Raw genomic sequence first — 27,994 nt, 5'->3', positions numbered from 1 at the left:
TCCCTGAGACATTGAATGTAACTTGGCACACATCGACTTTAACTTGTGTTATTGCGTGTTGTGCGCGCGGAGCAGAGCCGCGGGGGCGTGTTCGTCCTCTTTACGTTCTCTTCACGCGCATCGTCACCGAGCGATCAGCAGACATTAGTTGAAAGATGGCGGCCGGTTCAGGGGCTGCAAGCGGCCACGGAGCCCGCAGCTCCAACGCTGGCCTGGAAGCGTCTTTAGACCGACGGTTTCAAGGAGTATCCAACACCATGGAAGCAATACAGGGACTTTCAAACTGGTGCATTGAGAACAAAAAGCACCACGGCCTTATCGTTCGCCACTGGATGAAGTGGCTCAAAAAATGTGAGTAGCTCGCCAGTGAGGCTAACACGCTAACTAGCACAAACGCGATCTGCGTTGACTGACCAGCTTGACCAAAATCCACCTTCTTCCGATTCCTTTGCGTTAAGTGCAATGGAAATCAGTGCATCGAGAGACGGTGAAGGGGAAAGTAAATGTATACATTTGAAGTTTCTGCATATTTGAAAGTCTGGCGGTTTAATCGTCACTTAAAATTAGCCGCTAATGGCAGCTAAGCTAAGGCTAAATGTTTCACTGCTAGCGTGACGGTCTCACTACTAACACTGTTTACAGTTGGGCCTCCCGGGGTTCATGGTCTAGGTTCAGTCCCGCATGGAGAATACTGGCCTGCTTATCTCGGAGAATATGAACACTCGTGATAAAGGCGGTTACGAGGTGTTTTGTGAGATTTGGTTACTCATGGGCTCTGATTCGGTCGCTGTTTTGTGGTATTAATGTGTGCAGCTTCAGTTTGGGCAGCTGGTCCGTCGCCTTGCATGAGCGGTTGTTGATGACATGCGGTGGCTTTGTAGAAAACACAGTTGAACAAGGTAAAGTCCACTCTTACAATATTCTATCCTTATTGTTCGATGGCCTGACTACACCAGGAGTAACGCAGTTAAAAACAATCCACATTTCAATGGCACCTTGCAAATTATTGCTGCACTTTGCAGCAGCACCCTCAAAATATTTCCTCTCGTTGCTTCATACGGTATTCTTACCATCCTATTGCATATTTTAAAATACCACACCGGTTGCAGTTAAACTTCTCGAGTAGATGTAATTGTTAAAATGATTATTATCAACATGTTGACTCAGCAAGTTTACACATCCAAGCAATTCAACTTGGTTGGAGTTACTATTTGGTTGTCAAACTTGGAACAAAATAAATAAATAAATAAATGATAATTGTTTCTTGTCAACAAGGAGACCTGTGTCACCAGATAGCCCTCACAATCTAGTGCTACTGGAGTCTGGCAGCAAGTGTCTCATTTGTTACTCTGGACGATTGTTCATCCCCTCACTAACAAATCTGTTCAGAGTATTATTATTCTGCTTCATATTTGAAGTCAGTGTTTGTCTGCATACTATTAATACCCGTCAACATTGTACCAGTCCAGTACATCTTACCATTTACAGCAGCTCTATTATGAGGCATGTGGATCCTGCATTCAGTCATGGAAATCCGCCAATGGTGATGGAGGGTCCATCTTACTCTTGGGAGTATGTGTAATGCCAAGATTACGTTCCATAATCTACACAGCAGTTGTACAGCGTCTTACCTCCATTATATAAAAGATCCCACAGTCAAATGTGGGCTCTATGAAAGAGTTTATTTAAATTAAGGCACTGAACTGCTAGACAGACAGTTATGTCTTCACATCATAAATCACATGTCATCTTATCTGTTGCTTTGCTTATGTCTCCATCCACCTCTAATAATCTGACTTCTTACTTATGAATAATATATATTTTACAACAGGTTACAGGAATGTGCTGTCTCTAACCTAACACTATTCTGCAGAAAATAAGGATAGTGAGTATTTGTAGTGGAATTATTGTGTCCTAAGCGGACTGGTGTTTATCAAACCGGATTGAATGATTAATTAGATTTAATCAGCTTTTGGCTGATTGTGGACTGAACAAGGAGAAAGCAGGACCCCACAGCTTTTTGTGTTTTGGCTGTTGATGTTGGTGAATGCAGGAATACATATAATGGGAGTTGCAACTGCTTGATGGAGGCTTCATTTATCTTTTGAGCTTTAGTATTGTTTTTGCTAGAGTGAAAATAGGTCAAATTCACAAACCCAATGTTGGAAAATGTTGTCTATTGGTTAACTTTTTTTTCTTGAATCATTTTGTGTTAATTTCTTAGGATTTATTGACACTGTCATGGGAATATTATTTTAGTAGCAGGGGTTTTGAAAGCTTCCCATCTGTTTTTGGAAAGAAATACAGTTGGTAGATGGTATTCATGTGTACAGATTTGATTGTATAACATTTTGTTACTTGATGCAGATTTGACTTTTTAGGGCTAGTCAATGTGTGTAAAAACATCAATGGTCATATTACGACGTTTTAGCTTTAAGTTTAACTTAAGAGTTAAACATATGCTTGAAAAGTAATGAAAGTACACATGTTGAAAAGCCAAAGAAATAATCCACATTATGAAAACATCTTAAATATGGAGTTTCTAGATCACTTCCTGGTTGGCTGCTGCAAGAACTTCAGAAAACACATTTTGTTTGCATTTGTGATAGAATTTTGCTGCGCCCTGAAAAACGTTTAAACATCAGTGTCTCAGCTAAGCCATAATTCAGACCATTGTTGTTGTAACTTTATTTTCTGGGGACGCCCTTTTACAAATAACCATATCTATAAATAGACCATATTTATAAATCACAAGAAGAGCGTTCCTGACCATTTTAATGCCAATTTCTACATCACCGCATATTATCTTGAATCGGTAAACCAGCCATTTTGTATAGATACCTTTTTGATAAATCCCAACCTTGTTTAATGTGTGGATTTAAAACATATACACGTTGAATATCCAGTTTTCGGGAATGACTGATGCAGACATTTCTCCTCTGTATGCATCAGTGCCCACAGAGCAGCGCATGATAAAAGCGTATGCTGATGGCACACGGCAAACTGCTGTGCACCGACTTAGCCATTGTTTTCTGATGGGGAGCAGGGCCAACTAACCAGAGTCAGTCTAGCGATCATCATTTATTGCTGGCTGTGGGCTATGACACGCTTGGTTCCATCTTGTTGAAAGAGATCCCTAAAATGCATCGAGTAATTGCATTTTGAGTAAAGAGAATTCATGCCAACCAGTTTCCAAAGGACAAAATAGATTTTCCGGTTGTTTTCCTTACACTGCAGAGATCCACTAGTTCACATTCATTTGAGTATGGTTTGTCATCTTTTAATTTCAGAATTTGGCTTTTGTTACCTGTGAACGATACTGCAGTACAAAGAGACGATGAAATAGCTCTTCAGATGCGTGGCAGCTTGTAAATCCCCATAGTGTAGCCTCAAGGACAACTGCCAACACACTGTTGATAATTGTAGAATACTTTTTTTTGGATACAAAAGTCGAGTAACTGTATCATCAGTTCTTGGCAATGAAATATTTAGTAAATAAGATCATAGACATTCCATATGCTTAGAAATATTGCTGGTGTCAAGAGTCTTTACTTTAAGGGAGTATGATTAAACATGTAAGATGGAAAGTATATTTTTTCATGACTACAAAATGTATCAATATAATTACTATGCAAATACATTTTTGGTATCAGGTGATTCATGGAATGTAGTTTCTAGTTGTGTTCAGTCTGAATCAATAAAAACACATCTTAAAGGAGCCAGACAGTACTTTGAAATAGGAAAATATTGTTCAGTGTTCAGTGAGAAAAAGTTTATTTTGGCTGAGAGCTCCTTCCTTGATAAGGACAAAGCCACATTTTTTTCCAACATGTATCATTTAAGCAGTCCGAGCAAATGATGAGTAAACTTTTGGCAGGTATTATAGCCTTTTCGCATGAATAATAATTAATGTTGTCATTCTTAAAATGTCATATTGTTTGACATATTTGTTTGATATTTTCTGTAAGGTGCATTCAAGTCACAAATGTGTTTCAATGCTTTTGATGTTCTCTTTTATGCTTTAGAAGCTTTTCAAATGAATTTAGCTGTTTGAGCATTGGGTGGTGAATGGATGTACAGGTGTTATTTGAGAAATGTTTGTTTCATAAAGTGATTAATGCTGTGGGTGTGTGTATGTGAGAATATGTTGGCTTTGAGCAGGGGATTGTCATCTGCTATTCATAGACATTTGAGGAGCTGTATGTACAACCCATGTCAGTCACATTGTTTGAGGCATTACTGTTAATCTGTTTGGTAAAATAATGTAATTCCTGCTTCAGACAGAACGACTAATTATAGCAAATATTTAAATATTTGATTCATTTTGATGTTATAGAAATCCTGTTTTTATTAATGTATTGCTATTTTTTAAATATTTGTTTCCTTTTAAAGCCTCAGATTGAGTCTGTTTTGTGGTCAATGCTGATATAGATATTTAAAAGTAAAATTCAGGAAAATAATTTTCAAGCAATTTAATCATATCAGCATATTTCAGGACAGCTTAGACATTTGATCTGGGCTGTAGTTTTCACAGCATCGTTTCTTTTTTTCAACAATTGGTCTACTTTTTATACACTACTCACAAAAATTTAGGATATTTGGCTTTCAGGCGAAATTTCAGGATGAACCTAAAATGCACTATAACCTTTACAGGTGAACTTACGTTGACCTTGTCTAAACTTTTGAATGCACATGTCCAACTGTTCAGTGTTTCAGTACTTTTTGCACAACTTGCTGTTCTCTAACGGAGCTGAACGGCTACACACACACACACACACACACACACACACACACACACACACACACACACACACACACACACACACACACACACAGTTTATTTGCATATATTATTCACTGATTGAACTGAGGTATTGATTTTGCATGTTTTAGACACAGGAGAGATTTAGACCTTTTTCTTTTTAGCCAAAAATCCTGCTCACTGACCATGGACAAATCCTTCCATGTAAAATCAGCATGCTGAATCTATTTTAGGTAGCCGTAGCGATCATTGTGTCCTTGACAGTTTTGCATTTCTTTTGGAAATAGAAATGTATGATTGATACTCGGGCTCGGACTAATTAATAAACTAATAGACAATTTTCGATTTAAACCTCGATTTCTTTCTGTTTTTCTCTAAACAAACTAGAACAAGGCAACATTTAAATACATTTTTCTTTACTAACACAATAAAACATTAGTCTAGGCCTATGTAAACAAATCAGTTGTTCAAGAATTAAAAAAACAAAAGAAAAATCGGCACCAGGAAGACACGAGAGGGAAGAGAGAGGAGAGATAGGATAGTGCCTCGGAGCAGTAAACGGAGAGCGCAAACTTTTGGAAGTATTCTCTTTAATTGGTAAAAGGACGTTTGAGTTTGTGGATATTTTTATGGTGCGTCTGTCGGGGGCGTGGATGTGATTGTATGTGGTTGACTTTTGCTCGCGTTCTGGAAAGTGAGAGAGTCGGCTACTACGGAATCCCTTAAAGCAAAACAAATCTGCAGAATCTAGAACCATTTTCAAATCACAATTTTGCGGTTCAGCCATTTCACAAATCATAGGAAAGTAAAAATGCAAATGAATCAATTAAATCCCCAAAAATCACCCAGGCCTAATTGATACTAAAGTTAGGTGACTATGTAAACAGATTTCTGGATCAACAAAAACGGGCAACGTCTTCAGCCTTCTGCTTAATCATAGCCGTGTCTATTCACGGACAGTAGTTTAATTAGTTTTGATTATTGCATTATAATTTTTTACATTGTAGCCCTGTTGATACTGGACATTTTACAGTTGAAAAATAATTATGATGGCATCACTGGTTTTAAATCACCGCAAACAAACAGTATGTTATACCAATATATATGTATTGAGCTAAAATCAGATGATGATATAGACCCTTCCAATTTAAGGGTGGATGTTCAACAATAAGATGATTCTTGCTTTTGAAAGTCTTTTAGTCAGCTATTTGAATGTTTAATTCCTGAATCTCTAAATCAGCCACACAATGCCGACGATATAGATTAGACATTGTAAGATTTCTAGCCACAGGAATCTTATCCTTTCTTCTTTATCCTTATTTTTCAGCTGACAACAATCACCGCTTGAATCTTTTCTACGTTGCCAACGATGTGATACAGAACTGCAAAAGAAAGAACGCCATTGTCTTTCGTTCATCCTTCGCAGAAGTCCTTCCCAATGCTGCTCAGTTCATCAGGTACGTAGCATTTGTGGCTTGTAGATGTCTGACGCTGAAAAAAAAAGTCTGACTCTTTCTGCTGGTATTGAGATGTGTGATGTTGTGCTTTCATTTTGCATGACAGCAGAGATGGAAAGGTCCGCAAATCAGTGGAAAGGATTTTTACAATTTGGGAGGAGAGGAGTGTGTATCCTGAGGAGGTCATCGCCCAGTTCAAAGCCGGCATAAACAAAAAGGAAAAGGAGCGAGAGAAGCAAAAGGAGAAACAAAAGGAAAAGGAGAAACAAAAGGAGAAACAAAAGGAGAAACAAAAGGAAAAAGAGAAAGAAAAGGAGAGTCCACTGGCAACTGGTCAGTTTAGTACTTCAAAGATTAGAAAAAGTAAAATAACTTATTGAAAGTTTTAACCACATTATAATGAAACTAACTTACTGTTGCAAATCTAATTTTGTTATTATGTCCATGTCTAACTTTTATTCTCCAGCCCCAGCCAACACCAAAGCTGCCCTAAAGTCTAAGATTGTAGCAGAGTTCACAGTAAGTCTGGCTTATGAGAGTTGTTGTGCATTATTTTCCCTTATGCATTGCATTGCTGTGACTTATGTCTTTGCACTCTGTTTCTTGTCTAGCCCAACTCCCTCATTGAGCAGTTGTCGAGATATAAACGTGCCGTGGCAGAAGAGGAGTTCAGGGAGAAGCAGCTGGCAGCTCTCAGGGTGGACGTCTGCAGCACGGAGGCTCTTAAGAGACTTAAAGGTCAGATGTCACTAACTTATTTCTGCATCGTCACACACTAATTGTCCTGTGTTCCTGTGTGTTGATATGTCTCCATATGTGGATATGTCCTATCAAATCTCAAGCCTTTACACACCACGAAGAGGTGTAGCAATATTATTTCTGTTGATATTTCTTCAGTGTAAAGAAGATTCAATAACAACTGTTCACAATCAGGTTATCCTGAGCAAGCAAAACATTGTTGTATTTTCTGAATCGTTGAGCATCAGCAATGACCATGTGTTGAAAAAGTTCTTAAAACAATTTTTTTCTTAAATTGTGAAAACTGTATTTTATTTTGACAATGTCTACATTTTTGCCTGCAGATAAGGCAGGAGGAAACAAGTTTGCAAAAGACTTTGAGGACGGCAGTCTGAAGCTGCAGGAGTTTGTTGGCTTCATGGAGAAAGAGTTGAAAACAGGGCCCCCTCTGCTGGAAGCTTTGGGAAACGCAGACATTTTCTACGAGATGCAGTACAAGGAGGTTAAGATTGTGGCCAATGTAAGTGTGCGGTCAAATGGCATCATCACTTTCCCTGCTTAGAGGGTGCTTTTGAGAAATCAAAAAGGTGTTTTGTGAATTGAAAATGATTCCACATTATTTTATACTTTTTTAAAAATGTTATAATTTTGTAAATGTCACTGTTTCTCTATTTAATAGAAGATTAATTGACACAATGGAAAGGCATTTCAAATAATGAAAAAATAAAACATTCAAAAAATTATTTATTATTGTTCCTATCTTGCTTTTGTAACAATGACTACTGGTGAATTTTTCCAAAATGTACATTACATTCTCTAAATGTAGACTTTCCTTTTATCTTCCTCTTATCTCCCATTTGGTTCTGTTTCCTCTCCTCTCCCCACTCTGCTCAGGCTTACAACGCCTTTGCCAACCGTGTGGCCAGTCTAAAAAGGAAATTGGATTCCCTCAAGTCCACTCTACCTGGACCAGAGGACTCCCCCATTCCCTCACCCTCTGAAGACGCCCCCTCTCCCACTGGCTCCGACTCACCCTTCATGGGACTGGGGGCAAGCAGAGCCCAGGTGGATCCAGAGCTGGATGGCAAGGCGATGGATGAAGGAGAGATACCCAGTGACAACAGAGACATGGAGGACATGGACATGTCTGATGAAGAGGCTCACGCTGCCACAGCAGGGGGTTAGTGGCTGCAGAACGTTGTAGTGGGCTGATAATTGTCTTTTCCATATAGTTCCATATTGGGCTGCCCAGTTGTTGTTATGATTCAGATTTGAAAATGTATCGGCTTTTGATTATTTTTACTAGCAGATGACAAGAAGGAAAAGAAGTGCCCTGCTGTTGCCAAGTCAGATGCAGCATCAAAGCCTCCCACCACCCCTACGAAAGCTTCTAAGCCCAACGCTACGACTGCTGCCACGGCGACCCCAGTGACCCCCACCTCTGCTGCTGCTCAAAGCACCCCAACAACCCCAATGGGAGTGAATCTGGAGAAGGTGGACCTGGGAAAGATCAGCTCCATTCTCAGCTCACTCACATCTGCCATGAAGAATACAGGTGTGTTCAAGGGTTGGCTGAAGATGTGCATTATAATGAGCAGAACCTAAAAACCTCAAAAAAAGAAGTATAATAGTAGAATATTGGATGACAGAATATGGAACTTTAAAATGTGTTTACCTATCAATTAAAAACTTATTTAATTTGTCTACTAAACTTGGGTTAATGTGGTGTGTCTTTGATAGTTAGGGTTATTATTAAAATAATGACACATTTAAAGTGGCAGTACTAACTAATTTAAAGGCAGGACATCGTGGTACTTGTATCGGTATAACGTGTAACATTGCAAATGTAGATTTCACATTTTTGATTAATTTACAAGGACTTTCTGGGCCTCCCTTTAAACCCCTCCCTACCCATCTTTGAATATTTCCCAGCAGCTAGCCCATCACCTCGGCCGTCACCAGGAACCCCCACCACTCCTTCTGGCCAATCAGCAGTCTCCAAAGCGACTTCTTCGAGCCCTCACCTGGCCAGCATCCTGTCACGTGTTGACATCACACCTGAAGGCATACTCAATGCTCTGTCTAAAACAAACACGCCAGGTGAGACACAAACACGGCACAAATTACAGATTTTCAATGAAATATAGTATTTATTAAGAATCACTAATGGCTTATGTATTTCCTATGTCATCTCTTTTTCTTTGACTCCCCTGTACCACCATATGTCTGTTTGTATGCAGGTTTGTCCTCACTCCTGCAAAGTGTGACAAACACCACCTCTGCTCCTCCCACTCGAACTTCCCCAGAAACATCAGCAGTTAAAACCCTGCTCAGCCCAACTACCCCAAAACCGAAACCCACCCTGGGGAACAGTGTCAAACGAGACACACCTGGGAGAGCCAGAGATTGGGAGAAAGCAAGACCGCTCTCCCCACCTCCTCCACCCCCTCCTCGCCCCTCAGCTCCTTCTGTTTCTCCCCCCAGTCTAGAATCCAAAATCAACAGTTTTCTGCAGGGTAACCCAGGTTTTAGTCTCGCTCTAGGTGACGTCAGTCCAGATGGGGTAGATGGGACTCCAGTGAGAGACGAGGCAGCTGGCACCCCCACCCAGGACGAGATCATGGACACACCTGGGAGTGCGTCAGAATCTCTAGGGTCATCTGGATGTCATAACCTCTCTCCTACAGCCTACCGCAGCGAACCCTGGGATGCTGTGATCACCCCTTCAGGAAGTGGCAGCAACGGGGACTATCTGGGCTCTTCCTCCTCTTCCCGGTATGGACCAGGAAAAAAGAGTGGGGCAAAATTAAAGGACCATGAAGTGATGAATGTGAGGAAGCAGGTATCCACTTCCCCCAGTAATGATATGAAGGGTAAGAAAGATGGACCACACGGCCAGTTGAGGATGATGGGAAACCACAGAGGGATCGGAGAAAGAAGACTCTCTGCAGGCTCTCGTAAGGCCAGCAGTGGCTCGGATGATGGAGCTCTGAGTGGAAAAAGAGATGGTAAAGGTGAAGCGTCTCCCCTTGGGGATGTGAAGGAGGGCCAGTACCACCGTATTGAGACACTAGTGTCACCCTGCACTGAAGGGGCACCGATCCAAACTCTAGGCTACTCAAACCGCCCACTCGCTGGAGAGCGCATCAAGACGGTAGAGGGCATCCGTGTGATTGGCCGAGGTTCTCGGCGAGGGGGAGGGGCTGGCGGCCGGCCTGGTGGAGCAATGTGGTATGAAGAGGAGGAATACATGGAAGCTCAGCCTCCCTCACCCCATGCTGTCCCCTCTCCTCTTAACATTGGCACGGATGACATGACCCCCTCCATGCCTCCTCCACCCCCACATCTCCTCCTCCCCCCACACCTCCACCCTCCTCCGTCCCATCCTCACGCACATCCTCCTCCCCAAGGTCCATTCCAAATGCCCTATCACACAGACAACCTCCAGACTCCTCCACCGTCGCTCCTCCACCAGCATCCTCCTCCTACATCTCATTTCTTCAGCCCTCCTCCGCCAATCCCTCGACCTCCTCCACCTCCCATACCCCAGCGTCCTTCCCCTCCACCTTCCCACCATGCCGTGCCCTCTGCAGTCATGGTGGGTGGAGTGTTGGTCCCTGTTGACCGTCCCCTTTCTCTTCCTCTCCCAGTCAGACCTGAAGGTGTAGAGCGAAGTGGAGTAGGGCCCAGAGGAAGCAAAATGGGCCCTCCACCCCTCATGGGATCGTTGCTAGGCGAGCCCCCTATGCTTGCCCGTCCTGGCACAGTTAAAGAGCCTTTTGTCCACCGCCATGCTCCACCTCTCCATCGCCCAAATACCCCTGGTGTTCCTCTACCCTTACTTGGCAGAGTGAAGGAGCCTCTGAATCTACCTCTCCCACCCCACTCTCCCACATCCTCCACACCCTCTCCCTCCACACCTAATTCTCCCGCAGTCGACACTCTCCCTGCTCGCCCCCCGACTCAGTCCGCTGCCCCTTCTCTCCAGAAGCCCCCCAATAGTCCCCCAGCTCAGCCCCGCAACCCAACCTCTAACCCCGTTCCCCTGCTCAACTTGCCCAGTTCCCGCCCCCCCATGCTCTCAGTCCCCATCCCACAGAGACCTCTGCTGCGGGGACGAACCCCCTCTCAGCAGTTTAATCAAGATCGCCACATGGGGGGATTTCGTGGTGGCAAGCGGCCCGGTGGTCCATTCGCAGGTGGTCCCTTCCATTCGCAGAAGAGACCCTTCCTCCCCCCTCGCTACTGAAGTAGTCGTCTAACACATGCTGAATGAGACGTGCAAGCGCCCTGCACTGAAGTGCAGAGTGTGTGTGTTAGCCCTGCTGGTATGAGCCCAGATATCTTTACTCTGTTTATTAGCTTGAATTAAAACTACCGTAGGTTGTGTGTAAATAGCTGATTAAATCGTCATGCCTCAGCTAGGTAGCCAGCCAGTCATCTTACACTATACATAGCAGCTATGAGGTTATCACATACATAGTGCAGTGTTGTGTAACAACCCTCAATCCATCACTTTTTCTCATTTCTCCAACCTCTTCTCTAACCTGAAGAAAAAATGCAGATATTTGCAGAAATGAAACTATTCTAGAGTTTGCTTACCTGTGTGATTGTTGGTGTACTTTACCTGAGAGAGCAGCAGAGTGAAAGAGAGGTATGGGAAGAAATTAAAAGTACTAGTTTGACATCTTGGGAAACTAGCTTATTTGCTTTCAGTGCTGAACGAGACTATCAATAACAGTCTTATGTGTGCGTTAAATATGAAGCTATAGCCAGAGCCGCTTAGCTTAGCTTAACATAAAGACTGGAAACAGGGGAACATCTGCCCTGGATCTGTCTCAAGGTCAAATACAAACCTCTACAGTTAATTTATTTACATATGATGTTGGTTGTAATCTACACAAAAACAGAAATGTAAAAATGACACATTATACAGAGGTTTGTGTCTCAGGAAGTCACGACTCCAGACCACAGAGAGCAGTTACTTCTTACTTTTAGATGGAACCAGGCTGTTCACACCTGCTTCCACTCTTTATATTAAGCTACACTAATGGTCTCCTTTCCCCAGCTTCATATTTAACAGATATATCAACTAACTTGTGGTTAAGAAAGCTATTGGCTTTCCCAAAATGCCAAATTATTCCTTGCAGAAATGTTTGATAAACATGATGAAAGTAGATTCCAAAGTAATCTCTTCCATGAGTGTATGGGTGTGTGCTGTGTGTCCTAACATGTTATTTCTCATTTGAAGTGATGAGATTCGTGTTGCAGCTGAGGTTAACGCTCATTCCTATCTCCAGAGTACCTGTTGCTCGACCTTTTTCCACCCTCCCATCTCTCCCACTGTATATTTCTAAGCTTGTAAATATAAAAAATGAGATGACCCGGCTTCTTTTTCTCTTCAAGCTCTTGTTTCTGTTCATGAGGACAGTGATTGTCACTCTAGCAGCTCGTCTTTACTGTGATTGAGGCCTTGGATGAGCTTTAGCTCCAGAAGAATTTCTCTGCAGTGTCTGTCGCACCTTTCTCTCTCCTCCTTTCTGACCCCATCACGCAGAAGAGGAGGGTGAAGATAATTATGCATTTTTTTTATTTCCAACACAAATGTCTTGCTGTGCGCGCTTCAAATTAGACTGAATTATGAAGATACTCAGTAGTGGGGGGGAGATATTTCAGTTTTGAACCACACTCTTGCTAGGCTTCAACATGTACTGACTTGAATAAAATCCAGTTTCAATTCACCTGGGGGGGAGACATTTTATTTGGTCACTATTTATCACTTGAATTGCGCTGTTGTAATTTATTTGCGCTGTTCAGCTGATTTTTCTGCCTGTTTTCAGAGAAGTTGATTTCATATATTTACATAGCCGCTGCCATTTTCATAATGCATTAACATTTAACACCTTTTTATTTTATTTTATCTTTAGCGCTGTAGATTTTCTGCAAGACAGAATTGGCCGTTTTTCCATTTGTAGCAGAACCCCCGCAGATGTTATTAGGCGGGGGAGCAAAAAAACATTTGAGCTAATTAGGATTGTTTTTTGAAGATGGTTTATTTTAATACTCCAGTTGATTTGGCCCCTTCCTCTGTGTTTGTTTCTTTTGCAAATTTCATGCTTTTGCCCTCAGGCCCGTGCTTCCCTTGTTCTCACGTGGCTTCGTCCAGGAAACACTTGTGCACCTCTCAACGCTTCTGGGGGTTAAAAAGGGTTAAAAGGGTCTGCACAATGGCAGTAATCCAGTAATCGTCTTGTGCAGGAATTACTGCCGTAATGCTTCCCTCTGTGCTACACTGATCTGATGTAGCTTGCTTGTGCAGTGGGAGGTGCATGTTGGGTGTTGCTGTTCAAAGCCTCACGTGTCCTGCATTTGTCTGTTCTAGGATTGTGGTGTTGTTTCCTGTGCTCATTTATAGTTCATCAAGACACACTGAGCACCTGCCAACGTTTCCACATATCGTGTGTGTACGTGTACGCACACACACGTTTGCATTAGTTGTTCATACAGTGTTAGAACATCGTCAGAGTTGTGGTGTTTTACTGAATGTTATACAAGTCTGTTACCACCTTGTACACTGTATGTCTTTTATCTGATCACTCATTGAAACCAAATCAGTTTAGTGTGTTCACGTTGCACAGCGAGAAAGTTAGATTAATGAAAATCTTCACTGCTTACTAAGCGCCTACCAAGTTCAGCATTTAGATTTCCCTATAAATAACATATCTTATTTGCTCTTTGACATATGGAGTTTGAAATTGACTGAAGATGTGACAAAGCCGATGGTCTGTGTATATTTCGTACGTTTAATTGCTCTTACTGTGCTCTTGTTCTCATCAATGATGCTTTATCACTGGTCTTTGAGTGTCCAATCTTTTCTGGTGTGATAAACATGCACTCATTCTATTGAGCTTAATACATCTTCATATTATTTTATTTATATTTACATATATATATATATATTTTTGTTTTTATGCAAATATTACAGCATCCATAAGGATGACTACAATTTGTAGTGCTATGGAGCGGCTTGCAGCTGTTTTCACATATTTAGTATATCAGTCATTTTGTTTGTGGTCGCACCATTGACTGTAAGCAGTCGGTGCGCTGTCTTTATTTCATATGGGAGGTGATTTGCTGTTTTCTATGCCATTTTTTTCCTATTTCAAATTCATCATCTCAACCTTTTCTCTCATTGCCTCCTTGAGAAGACTGTTTCTTTTTTTCTTTCTTTTTTTTAATTGTTGCTAAACATTTGCACACAACGATGCACACTGTTGTTGGAAAGCCACATTCCAGAAATGCCATTTAATAACTTTGGGACACCAGTGATGTCAGCTTTACACCAAGGCATGACCATTACAGTACATGGGCCATGTGCACAGAACTCACTGAATACATTGTGGCATAGCTTGTTTGATGACGCAGCTCCAGTGGACCAGCCGAAACCTCAGTCACAACATATACAGAGTAACACTAAGTCCGGCTGTACACTTATTAGTAAATAACTTTTTTTTTTTGCTCAGTTAATATGACGTAAGGATGAATTAGCTTAATGCATTCATGTCGCGTCAGTGTATTTTCAGATAGACCAGACATTCAAAGGGAAATGCTTCATTTTGGCCCCTGTGCCATTATTCTCCAGTAGAAACAATTGTGACATGGTGTTAATTTTACAGCCAAGTCAGGTACTTCTAATGTTAAATACTGATGAATTAGACAAAACCACAGTCATTTTGAGGCAGTTATCTGATGAAGGCCATCAGATGTCTTGCTTGTAAACATGCGGCTCATTTACACACTCAGCTTTGACTTGCGTACTTGTGTGCTATCCACTATATTTTTTAAAACATTAATGCTAAGGTGGTCCCATATCATAAAATCCACACAGGGTTAATTAATGATTGGGTTCAACCACAGTAAAACAGTCTGGATTAAACCTTTATTGAGAGCTGTCTGGATCCACAGCATTTACACAATTAGATGCTTAAATGTATTTTAGTGTTGACTATAACAAGCATTTCTTAAGTAGATGGACTACATGCGTTTTAAAGTGCTGTAGCTCCCCCAAGTGGCAGATCAGTGTCACGTCAGCTCTTCAGTCTCTAGGTGGAACACATCCAAGTCTCAATCATGTGCTGCTGCAACAGCACTGCACTAACTACATTCATACTGTTGGCTTATCCTTCTGAAAATACTGAAAACCTAAATACTTTCACGTCCATAGTCAGACATGACCGAGTGGCTCATTAACTTGTTCAAACTGTAAATGGGTCATCCTGGCAGTTCTTACTTGTTAAAAGATATGATTAAATTTGGCATTCAGATGTAAAGTTTATTTCAAAACTATATTGCAGTAGTAACCGCGATGAAGACTTTACATTATAAACATTATTTGAACAGTAGCTACGGTGAAGACGGGTTCCTTTTTGGGGGGGCGGGGGGTAAATACAGTTATAATATTAACTGTATTAGTTACAATTTCTCAAAGGATTGACTTATATCAGAGACGCTAATGCTTCGTGCACCAAACCGACAGACTTTGAGCGCAGCCTGAGTTTACAGCAGACGGCTTGGAGCGAAGTGCGCAGCTGCAGAACGTGGAGTCTGCTGTTGAGCCTCGCTGCCCGTCTTCGTGCTTTCAAGTCTGGGGAATAGTTTGGGCTGCGCACCAGTGGATCACTGGCTGATGGTGGTCCTGTGTTATAGGTGGGCTTGTGTTGTGCGTCACCGGGAGAAAACTCCCAGAATGCGCAGTGTTTCGTTAAGATCTCGACATATTTGAAACCTGTCACGAGTACCTGACCTCAATGTGTGTGGCTTCAGCTGGTGTCGTCGCTCTGTTAGCCCTGAAACAGTTGCTGATGTCCCGTATGTGCTCAACTCCCGTGGTGACGCGCGCTCTGGTGTGGACAGCGGGTGCGCGCACGCCGCTTCATAGTAGCGTCACGTGTTTTACGCCCTAAACGTCACTGCTGCCGTACAGTCTGTCCTTCCGGTGTTATGGCAGCTCGCAGTGAAGACTTGACACTAATGTGTATTTGGAAATGAGCGCGTGTGTTTAGCATGGCGGTGACGCAGCTGTTTCGTCTGGCTGTCTGTCGGCTGTCCGTCTGTCGGCTGTCCGCGCGTGCGACGCTTCGCACGCACAGGAGATACAGCAAGGTGCGCGAGCTCGTATTTACTGCAGTACAGTAACTGCAGCTAACGTTAGCTAACAGTGCTGTCAGTGTTGAGAGATGCAGGGTCTTGTTTGTGTTTTGATAAACCGTATTTATCTGTAGTTTTATCGTAGGTTTCATATAGGACGGTGTTTGACACTTGCGTTTTGGATACAGTATCAGGTAGTTTGTCTGGAGTAAAGTGTTTTTATATGAGTGACCCCCTCCCACACATATTCTCTCTCTATCTATCTCTCATTTTCCTCACATGTGCTTCCCAAAAAGAGAAAGAAAAGTTGTCAGACTACTGTTTTACTGGTGACGAATTAGTGAGAAGAAAATCCTCAAGCTAAGGTGTATTGAAGGCATCTCATTAACTAATTGGTTTATTACTTTTTCATGCATTTAGGTATAACAGTAATTTAATTTAAGTTTTAACAACACCATCACCCTGATGCTGCTGAGGAAAAGACCCCACTGAAACTTTATGACATTTCATCACACTATTGATATTGTTTTGTTAATACACACCCTATGACCAGGTAATTGGGTACACCTAGTTCAAAACCATGCAGTCTAATCCAACAGCCTAGCAGTAAATCCTTCATGAAGGTCGAGATGTTTTGTTTTTTAAGCTGCTGGTGATTTAACTTGATGGTTACTTTGGATGCCCTAGTATGTGTTGGATTGTTTTGCACTTCTCTCCCTCTCATCCTTCCACCCCTTTAATCCTGATCTGCATCTTTCCTGTCTGTCTGCAGGTGTGCCCAGCGTTATCTGAGCGACTGCACGTCTTTGAGTCCCTCAGGGAAAAACAAGGCGATAAGAGGAGAGTTGAAGCTGCAGAAACTCGGCTCAGTATCCGACTGTCTGACGGCCGGACAGTAAAGGGAACGGCTGGTGTCACCACACCCCTCTCTGTTGCTCAGAGTGTCCGGTAAATACATTGTACAGAAACGTGTGCTCTTGTTCTTGTAGTCTCACCTGAGTGACACATCGGGGTGGTGGCTTCTCTCCTTGCAGTGTGAAAGGAGCATTGGTCAGTAAGGTGAACGGGGAGTTGTGGGAGCTTGGACGGCCCCTGGAGGCAGACTGCCACCTACAACTATTGGGATTTGACTCAGATGAGGGTCGACAGGTAATCACGTTGTTTTTGTGCTCTCACAATTTGTTTGTAATACACCTATGTTGTGTGGGCCTTCTTTGACACATTACCTTTAAGGTGAAGCTAATCTTTCAGGTTAATATCCTGAAAGATTATGTGATTCTTTCTTCTTCTAGTCCTCCTCCTGTGACTTTGGTGGAAAACATCCTGAGGTCATGGAAGGAGGTATCTGTAGAATGAAACATAAGTCAGTAAAAGGCAAAAAAAATGCCACCAAGAAACTTACAAAAAGAAAATATGATAGTGAGGGGAAACAGTTATTATTAATACATTTTTCTTTTCAATATTGCTGTAATAAATTATCCAAGGATGGTTCTGTGATTCTTAGGCCAAAGGAGATGGTTCATTAGGCACTGAAGTACATTTCATTAGCATTAGATAATTTCACTAGCTGTTCTTTAGATGTTTTGATGTTCGTTAAAGGACCAAATTAGCGCAAACACTGGCTGGAAATGTTGTTGATGTTCTTGTAGAATGAAGGCGAACTGTCTTGTTTCTAAACAGATTCTCAGTTTCCTACCCCGGGACTGAAGATGTAACTGAGCTTATAGCTCTGGTACAAATCAGAAGCTGTGCGCTGTCCCTGTCACATACATAGTTATCTCTATACCTGCTCTGTACCACTTTCCTGGTCTTAGGCAACATGGCGGACTGGAGCGTGCGTCCTGGGTGGAGTATTGGAGCAGGTATTTGGTGCAGAAGTATGCAGAGAAGGAGCGTCGGAGCTCGGGCTTTACTGTGACCATCTACTGAACGACAGGTGAGATATTCCTGTTAGCATCTCTGATACACGCCTGCAGCTACAGTCTGCTGTGGAACGGTGATCAGGTGTGTCTGGTTTTTACCGCCGTGTAGGCTGCAGAATCTATCAAATCATCATCTGACCTTGCACTTGTAGAGTGCCCTGGGAATTATTGACCTACGCAAAAAATAGAGTATTTCTTTAATGATTTTCGGCTTCCTTCCTCTGCCTTAAATGGCTTCTTTACGTTTATACCACCCGTGTTAACATTATTATAATTTTCCTTTGTGCTTTGTGTGTCTAATCAGCAGTGCTTTTTAGAATCTAATCTGTGCAGCTCTAATGACCTGTTTTCTTTCCTCACCATACTCAGTGCCTTGTCTCTGAGTGATGTGGAGGAGAGATGTAAACAGGCCGCCGCCCTCAAGCTTCCTCTGTACGGACTGGAGCTGAATACAGAAGAGGTCCGGGAGCTCTTCCAGGTCAGATATACCAGTTATAACAACGTTATCAAGACAGTTTGACTCATTGTACCGTACTAACCCCGTGTCTGGACCACAAGCATATCGACACAATGCGAGTTTGATGCCCAAAACACGAGTACTTTACTAAGATTTGCAGCCGTAATCATTCTAAAGTCACTTTGTCGCACCTTTCTGCGTACCGAGGCTCACAGACCTCACAGCCTGACCCGGGCAAAGGGAGAGCAGGCAGGCCACAGCAGGATGAAGTGAATGTTGCGCTTCCAAACAGATTGAGATTACTCATTATACTTTTTGATCAGACAAACATAATTATTTTGTAAACAGTATTGTAGATTAAAATATGAATAGGAAAAATAGATCAGGAATACTCACACATAGGAAAACAGGATTTTTTTTCTACCCGGCAACAATACTGTTTATAACTAACTAGTGGGACTAAAAAAGGTCTCTGATGCCGTATGTAGTTGCAGGTCATCACTCTTTCAGGCTAGATTGCTCTGCACCTGTCGCAGCTTGTGTGACTGAGTGTTTCTATATGATGCCTTTGATAACATGAGTAGCAGTGATATCACTCACTGTTGTAGATGTGTCAAACCTGTGATATGTTCTACTGTCCCAGTGTTTACTTACGGAGGTCAGGCCTTCCGGCTGTCCTGCTATCCATATTGAAATAAGATGTATTGATTTTCTGTGTGTTTTGTGGGTTGAACTTCTTATAGAACAATGAACTGAGACTGCGGCTTGTTGAGGAACAGATGAACGGCCCAACCATCACAGTGTATAGGTATTTATACACACACACACACACACACACACACACACCACTTGCCTGCAGCATCTTGTAAACCAAAAATGAAATCTCTTTCATCGTTTGTGTGTGACTCAGGTGTGGAGACAGCATCGCGGTCTGCAACGGCCCCCTCCTCCCACACACTGGCCTCCTCAAGATTTTCAAAACCCTCCAGGTGTGTGTTTGTGTGATTGTCCTGTCCTCTGCTTGCACGTCGTTGGTTTTATGTACCCTTCAGTTCTCTTCTTTTCATCTTGGCCAATTTCATCTTATGAATTGATGGCCACTGCCTTGAAAAGCTAATCACAGTCACAGCTCTACCTCTTTTTTGCTGCTTTAATAATATAATATACATTTATTAAATAAAAACAATACTCGGAAGGATTTTCATTTGAAGCAGAATAATTAAAAGGTGATAGGTGAATATTTAGCTCATCTGGTCTGTAGAAATCTGTTTTATTTGGACCCAGTTGGCGCTGTCCGTCCTGTGGGACACATGCAGAGTAAATGGAATTTTCCTGGTCTTTATTGATCCAGGAAGAGGGAGGAGTTTCCCTACTGGGCTGCCACTGGGCAGACTGGGATTGGCAGTCAGGCTGGAAACATTAGCAGCAGAATGTTTTGTTCCAGAAGCCAGTTTCCTGTTTCCTTCCAAACACACTGCCATTCATCACACGTGCTGTCACTCTCATCACTTCAACCTTCCTCTTCAGGCTGACCCTCGCTCTCCCTTTCTCTTTGTTCTCTGATTATTCTCTCTCTCTGCTCTTCTCCCCAAACCTGTCCTCACTGCGTTTCCATAACATCCCAGCTGTCGCCCGTGACCCTGGCCAATCAGACGGAGTCCTCAGGTTTGATGCGTCTCTTAGGTGTTGCCTTTCCAGGAGAGAAGGACAAGGAGGAGTGGGAGAAGGAGCAGGAGGAGGCGAGGAGGAGGGACCACAGACGCATCGGGACGGTACGAGAAAATCTAAATTAGCACAGGTGCATAAAATAAGATAGACTGAAAACGCAAGCAAATGGTTGTAAGTGTATGTGGTCATGTGTTCATGTTGTGCGTAGGACCAGGAGCTGTTCTTCTTTAATGACGTGAGTCCAGGCAGCTGCTTTTTCTTGCCTAAAGGAGCGTTCATCTACAACACCCTGACTGAATTCATAAAGGTGAACATACACTTCCTTCACAATCACTGACTCTGTGTATTCAACCTACCATAACCTGACTGCAGACTATATTTATATAAGAGAGTTTTAGAAGAGAACTATATGAACAGAATTTCTTGGGAGTCATATTTTCACTTCCAAGCTTTCTGTTTTAGATCTGTCCCATTAATATTTACATGCTACAGATCACAGCCTGACTTCAGAGTAAGCTAAATAATATTACTGCACTTTGATGAAATAAATGCTGATGTTAATGTTGACATTTCTTACCAAATTTATAAAAATCAGCATTTCATTATTGAAAATGACTCCAAACATAAAAAAACAAGACATATTGTGCTCATTTCCAGGTTCATACTGGTATTTCCTACGAGAACATGTTGACATGCTTTAATGTTAAAAGACTTTTTCTCATACTTTATACCTGCATATTGACCCTCTGTCAGAAACGCTCCGTTTAAGTGCATTTCAACAGATTTGTGTTGCTGGGCAACAGCTTGGGTCCACGTTTATTTGCGGGTGCAGTGCATCACCTGACATGAAGTAAACTGGGACACAATTATAATTTTTACATTTAAAACCATGAAATGCTATCTATGTTGTATAATTAAAAATCCTGATGGCTCATTTAAAGTTCCTGTTTCTGAAGATGGGCTGTGTTCATTTCTCCATGGATTGAGAGTTTTGCTTAACATTCACATTTATAAAGCACGTAGATCTGCTTTATGATAATGACATGAAAATCTCACTTTATACAACATGGCACCTTTAAATCAGCCCTAGTTTTGCGAGGCCAATTCTGATATAGACACGACTATTTGGGACTCGTCTACGTCCTGAAATAAAACAATGTTGACGCTGCCTCGGAGACACATGAGGGTTTGTGCTGACTGGATTCGAGTCGCCTTCCCCAGAGTCGTGGCGGCGAGTGAGGCAGTAATGCCTTCTAATGAGTCCCTCCATCTTTCATTTCATTGTCAGACAGTGTTTCCCTCCAATACTCCAAAGCTCAAACCATATCTTTCTGTCTTGTGGCAAATGCAGTAAACTCTTATGCTGCATGCTATGGTATATTGTATAACCCAATAGTCTGTATTTTGATGATATTTTCATAAAATACCAGAATACAAAAAAGAAACCTTACAGTCATAATTTCACCTGAATCTTCTGTGTCATTGAATCTGCAGTTCAGCCACTAAAAAAGAACTGAAATGTTATAACACTGCTTATGAAACCAACACTGAAATACCCCACACGTCTTAATTCCATTATGTAAACTCCAACTATGAGTTGTTTTTAGAAAATGTAGCTTCTTTCAGAATGTCTCCTTCATTGGGTAAACATTTTTAATTTTCTCCATGTTAACATCCCACACACAAACATGTACATTAACATGACATTAAAGGATCCTGTGCTGATTGTGTCCCGGGGATATAGATGTTCATATCAGCCGTCAGGATATTGCTCTTGTTAGTCTTCAGTTGGTGCACTGTTGTGACTGTCTGCACTCACTGTCGCACACATCCTTCCTTCCTGACGTATTGCAGAGTGAATACCGAAGGCGAGGATTCAGCGAGGTCGTGACCCCGACTCTGTACAGCACTGCATTGTGGGAGCGGTCGGGCCACTGGGAGCACTACAGCGACAACATGTTCACTGTGACATCAGAGGGCTCTCAGACCTACGCTCTCAAACCCATGAACTGTCCCGCTCACTGGTAAACACACACACACACACACCTTGCACTTCTATCTTTGTCAGGTCATAATGCATCATCGGCATAATGCATCCCCAGGACCTCACTTTAACCATCTTAACTAAATGCCTGATAACTAAACCTAATTGTAACCTGAACCTCAAATCCAAGTCTGAACCCTCAAACAGGCCTTTGATGGTCCGTTACAAAAATGCCCTCACTTTGAAGATCTAAAACTCAAATTAATCCACACACACATTCCTGTCCTCGCGTGTCTTTATAGAGATTAAGCCTCACTCGTGTCTCGTGTTTAGTCTCATGTTTGAGCAGCGGGTTCGCTCGTGGAGGGAGCTTCCTCTGCGATGGGCCGACTTCGGGGCGCTGCATCGCAATGAGCTCTCCGGAGCGCTGGGAGGACTCACTCGTGTCCGAAGGTTCTGCCAGGACGACGCTCACATCTTTTGCACACCTGAGCAGGTACACATGACTTATATGAACATGCTGCAGGTGTATTGGTGCCAGACCTTCCTTTTCTAGGCTGCTGCATATTTCTCAAGGTGCTGTAGGTGGGGTAGGAACTGAATGGGACACATGGGACCGTGTTACAGTTATTAGATGGGCTGTCCAAATAACTCCCGAGACATTCCAGGAGGTCGAGGCTTGGATGAATGAAGGTCTTTGTCCCGCTCAACATTACACCTCCATATGTGCATCACTGTGGCAGACCAGTGTGTAATCCTGATCCCCTACACCTCTGAAACGTTCTCGTGATTGCACTCCTGCAGACCTTCTGTTGTCATCCCGTTAATTCAAAGGGTAACTGTCAGGCTGTTAGTGTCTGAAATACGTATTCAATCTACGGAGGCTTCATATCAAATGCATTGACAGATTAATTGTTCTTTACTCACGAGGTTTGGAATTGACTCCCCCGTCTCAGTCTCATTGTTTACGTTGTCCTCTTGTTGCACTTGTCTTCAACGTTCTTTCCAGCTGGAAGAAGAGATTGTGGCTTGTTTGGACTTTGTGAGATGTGTGTATCAAGTGTTTGGGTTTTCCTTCCACTGCCTCCTGTCTACACGTCCTACGCCATGCCTCGGGGAGCCTGAACAATGGGATAATGCTGAGCAGGTAAACACACACTTTATCATATGGTGGCAAGCCAAAATCATTTGTTCTCCTCGACCGCCCAGCTGCTCAAATGTGTATGCATCGGGATCTGAACTAATCACAGCCATAGAAAAACAATCTTTAGATGAAATGACATGGTGGAATGCTATCCACAGTCAGCTATATGAAAGGTACTTTCCAATAGAGGGCTGGGTGGATGTTTATCTCTAAATCCCCACACCTTTCAATGGGCGCAGTGGCAGTTTAAGTTGATTCAATTACATTATGCTTCCAAAGTCCCACAGCTCCCACACACACATTAATACTTACTGTGTGTGTGTGTGTGTGTGTGTGTGTGTGTCTTGTGTGTGTCTTGTGTGTGTGTCTTGTGTGTGTCTTGTGTGTGTGTCTTGTGTGTTGTGTGTGTGTGTGTGTTGTGTCTTGTGTGTGTGTGTTGTGTCTTGTGTCTTGTGTGTGTGTGTGTGAGCAGCAGTTAGAGAGGAGTCTGCAGCACTTTGGTGAACGTTGGGAGTTGAACCCCGGAGACGGAGCCTTCTACGGACCAAAGGTCAGTGGGACGGGCAACATGCAGTAAAGGACACTGATTTACACACATAAGTCTAAATATTGTTTATGATGGGATCTGCTAACATCCATAACATTGAATCATTTGGAACACACTCTTTAATTTAACTTTGAATGTGTGTTTGTTTCATTGTCTTGTATTTAAATGTGTCCGGCTGCTGGGGTGTTTTAATTTCCCTCTGGGGATGAATCAACAACAGCCAAAACATGTTGGGTTTTTATGCTAAGCTAGCCTGCTGCTAGCTGTAGCTGATATTTAACAGTCTTCATCAAACTTTCCTTCAATCTTATCGTCCATCTTTAACGGATTCTTCTGGAATCGGTTTGTTGCTGTTTGGTCACAGATTAGAGAGCGACACAGACGTCTTTGTTGTCCTATCTCTGCAGAGAGACATTTTTGAGAATTCAATTATACCGTTCACGCTGTCCACGACCACACGCATATCAAAGAAATTGGTTGTTCATAGAAAATGTATAGGTACTTGTGTTTTGGTAAAACAGAAAGTGGCTTAACTTGAGAAAGATTTGGATTTTCACTTTTACTTGGGCAAGAAGTCGGTAAGCATCGGGAGGAAGTCGGCTTCAGGCAGACATGATGGAGGCACAGAGAGTGGAGGTAGGTGAGGTCAGGGTTAGACACACACAACACGCTCCATGGAACAAACAAATAGTCCTCGCAGCCATCCTGCTGGGGCGTGTCAGCCACAATGAACTAATTCAGCTTCTCTCAGAAAGCCATTTGTTATCATTCTGTTTGTCCACCGCAGCACCAGAATAACAGTGAAGCCTGAAGCGAACGCTCTCTTACATGTTTCTTCTTCCTAGATTGACATCCAGATCAAAGATGCTATTGGCCGACTACACCAGTGTGCCACAATCCAGTTGGACTTCCAGTTGCCGATCAGATTTGACCTTCAGTATGTCGGGTGAGTCAGTCACACATTTCTGCATTTGGCTTGCGATCTCCTAAACATTCCTACATCTGTCAGGATTTATATCTGCACACTGGCAACATTTGCTGCATATTGTTCTCCGTGTGGAGAATCCACATGCTTGTTGTGTATATACACTCAACAAAAATATAAACGCAACACTTTTGTTTTTGCTCCCATTTTTCATGAGATGGACTTAAAGATCTAAAATTCATTCCAGATACACAATATTACCATTTCTCTCAAACATTGTTCACAAATCTGTCTAAATGTGTGATAGTGAGCACTTCTGCTTTGCTGAGATAATCCATCCCACCTCACAGGTGTGCCACATCAAGATGCTGATCTGACATCATGATTAGTGCACAGGTGTACCTTATACTGCCCACAATAAAAGGCCACTCTGAAATGTGCAGTTTTGTCTCACAGCAAAATGCCACAGATGCCACAAGCATTGAGGGAGCGTGCAATTGGCATGCTGACAGCAGGAATGTCAACCAGATCTGTTGCTCGTGCATTGAATGTTCATTTCTCCACCATAAGCCGTCTCCAAAGGCGTTTCAGAGAATATGGCAGTACATCCAACCGGCCTCACAACCGCAGACCACGTGTAACCACACCAGCCCAGGACCTCCACATCCAGCAGGTTCACCTCCAAGATCGTCTGAGACCAGCCACTCAGACAGCTGCTGAAACAATTGGTTTGCATAACCAAACAATTTCTGCACAAACTGTCAGAAACCGTCTCAGGGAAGCTCAACTGCATGCTCGTCGTCCTCATCGGGGTCTTGACCTGACTCCAGCTCGTCGCCGTAACAGACTTGAGTGGGCAAATGCTCACATTCGATGGCGTCTGGCACGTTGGAGAGGTGTTCTCTTCACGGATGAATCTCGGTTTACATTGTTCAGGGCAGATGGCAGACAGCGTGTGTGGCGTCGTGTGGGTGAGCGCTTTGCTGATGTCAATGTTGTGGATCGAGTGGCCCATGGTGGTGGTGGGGTTATGGTATGGGCAGGCATCTGTTATGGACGAAGAACACAGGTGCATTTTATTGATGGCATTTTGAATGCACAGAGATACCGTGATGAGATCCTGAGGCCCATTGTTGTGCCATACATCCATGAACATCACCTCATGTTTCAGCAAGATAATGCACGGCCCCATGTTGCAAGGATCTGTACACAATTCTTGGAAGCTGAAAATGTCCCAGTTCTTGCATGGCCAGCATACTCACCGGACATGTCACCCATTGAGCATGTTTGGGATGTGCTTGACCGGCGTATACGACAGCGTGTACCAGTTCCCACTAATATCCAGCAACTTCGCACAGCCATTGAAGAGGAGTGGACCAACATTCCACAGGCCACAATTGACAATCTGATAAACTCTATGCGAAGAAGATGTGTTGCACTGCATGAGGCAAATGGTGGTCACACCAGATACTGACTGGTTCTGAGTCCCCAGACCCCCAATAAAGCAAAAAACTGCACATTTCAGGGTGGCCTTTTATTGTGGACAGTCTAAGGCACACCTGTGCACTAATCATGATGTCAGATCAGCATCTTGATGTGGCACACCTGTGAGGTGGGATGGATTATCTCAGCAAAGCAGAAGTGCTCACTATCACACATTTAGACAGATTTGTGAACAATGTTTGAGAGAAATGGTAATATTGTGTATCTGGAATGAATTTTAGATCTTTAAGTCCATCTCATGAAAAATGGGAGCAAAAACAAAAGTGTTGCGTTTATATTTTTGTTGAGTGTATGATATGCTGTAAGTGCTCAAATTAAAGTGACAGAAGTCTAATTTAATAGGGATTCATTTGAATCATGAAAGATGAGTTATTTATATGTTTTAAAACCTCTTTTGGCCTCTTATTAATCGCCCTACTTCCCTTGTGGTCTCCTTATTCCTGCGTCATCTACTCTTTTGGGGTGTTTGTCACAGTGTATGTTATTTTACATTGACGATACATTGATATTTATCATGACAATAGTAACTTTTATAGTCATCCATTTACACATTAAATGACCAAACAGTGATGTTTTTGGTTAATCCAGCAAACACTATCAGATTGATGCAAAAAAAAAAAAAATTGGTCTAAAACAGTTTAGGTTGTTGAGTTGCAACACTGCACAATAGCCTAATAATCTTAGATATTAAAGTAGGGCTGCTACAGAATAAACATTGGCAAAATCTGGGAGTCTCTGCACCTAATTTGTTGTTGACAAAGTGCCAACCTCCCATATGACCCAACCCTCACTCTAATGAGAACGTTATTTTTTTTCTCTACCTTTCTCAGCCGGGACGGACAGCTGCACCGGCCGGTGATGATCCACAGAGCAGTGCTGGGATCACTGGAGAGAATGATCGCTATACTGGCAGAAAACTTTGGAGGGAAATGGTGAGAAGACATTACTATTCAAGTAGAGTCTATTTCAATAGGCAGTAATGTTACAGTAGCTGACTGCACCCTAACCTCTCTTTTTACCACACCTAGGCCCCTGTGGTTGTCCCCAGCGCAGGTCATAGTGCTTCCTGTAGGGGGCAACAGTGAGTCATACAGCAAACAGGTCAGTCTATGATGATTTCCTTCTGGTCCGTGAGCAGCACTTTCTCTCTGACTGGTGTTCTTTCTGTCATTCCTAATGTGCTTGTAAATGTGAGAAGAGCAGTACCGATACGGTCTTAAAGGAGTGCCTCTCTCCTGTTAAGGTGGTCCGGCAACTCCGTGAAGCTGGCTTCATGGCTGACTTGAATGATGACCAGGGCACAACCTTGAATAAGAAGATTCGCTCGGCTCAGCTGGCCCAGTACAACTACATATTTGGTAAAGATGAATAATAGGATGAAATCTGTGGCTACGTGATATACTAAAGCCTGAAACTCCCTGTTCATGCTACTGACCATAACTGACTATTGAACATTGTATTTGTGTCCAGTGGTGGGGGATAAGGAGAGTGAGAGTGGAACAGTGAGTGTGAGGAGCAGAGGGGGTAAACAGCTGGGGAGGAGGCCGACCGAGGAGGTGCTGACATCCCTCACACAGCTACGGGACACCAGGAGCAACCGAGACGAGTTCTGAAGTGAAGGTCCTGGAAACGATGAGTCACTGATGTAATGTTTGTTGTACACGCTCAAGCTGTTATACTTTAACTTTGTCTTGAATAAATAGCTGCTAACATTTTTAATAAAAGTATATAAAACATCCA

The 27,994-nt window shown here is 42.7% G+C and overlaps 2 protein-coding genes across 3 annotated transcripts; both read left to right on the top strand.

Annotated features, from left to right (window-relative positions):
* Positions 1–141: 141 nt before the first annotated feature.
* rprd2b (regulation of nuclear pre-mRNA domain containing 2b) lies at positions 142–13,872 on the top strand. Its single transcript, XM_084026168.1, has 10 exons — positions 142–351; positions 6,090–6,219; positions 6,326–6,582; positions 6,686–6,738; positions 6,831–6,957; positions 7,302–7,477; positions 7,852–8,137; positions 8,264–8,512; positions 8,890–9,057; positions 9,198–13,872. The coding sequence occupies exons 1-10, from the start codon at positions 156–158 to the stop codon at positions 11,204–11,206; spliced, it is 3,651 nt and encodes a 1,216-aa protein (XP_083882294.1). The 5' UTR covers positions 142–155; the 3' UTR covers positions 11,207–13,872.
* tars2 (threonyl-tRNA synthetase 2, mitochondrial) lies at positions 11,091–27,994 on the top strand. 2 transcript variants are annotated; one of them, XM_084026170.1, is made up of 18 exons: positions 11,091–11,285; positions 16,877–17,052; positions 17,139–17,253; positions 17,919–18,040; positions 18,396–18,504; positions 19,227–19,291; positions 19,394–19,472; positions 20,109–20,255; positions 20,360–20,458; positions 22,006–22,175; positions 22,469–22,631; positions 23,145–23,282; positions 23,752–23,829; positions 24,672–24,772; positions 27,085–27,186; positions 27,283–27,355; positions 27,498–27,612; positions 27,725–27,994. In XM_084026170.1, exons 1-18 carry the CDS (start codon positions 11,223–11,225, stop codon positions 27,865–27,867), a joined length of 2,058 nt encoding a protein of 685 aa, XP_083882296.1. In that variant the 5' UTR covers positions 11,091–11,222; the 3' UTR covers positions 27,868–27,994. The 2 variants fall into 2 exon arrangements, with proteins under 2 accessions (XP_083882296.1, XP_083882295.1); XM_084026169.1 differs by lacking the exon at positions 11,091–11,285 and adding an exon at positions 15,768–16,119.

This window comes from Eutrigla gurnardus, assembly GCF_963514095.1.
Source record: "Eutrigla gurnardus genome assembly, chromosome: 14".
Lineage (NCBI taxonomy): Eukaryota > Metazoa > Chordata > Actinopteri > Perciformes > Triglidae > Eutrigla > Eutrigla gurnardus.
This window is presented reverse-complemented; position numbering and strand designations above follow the sequence as displayed.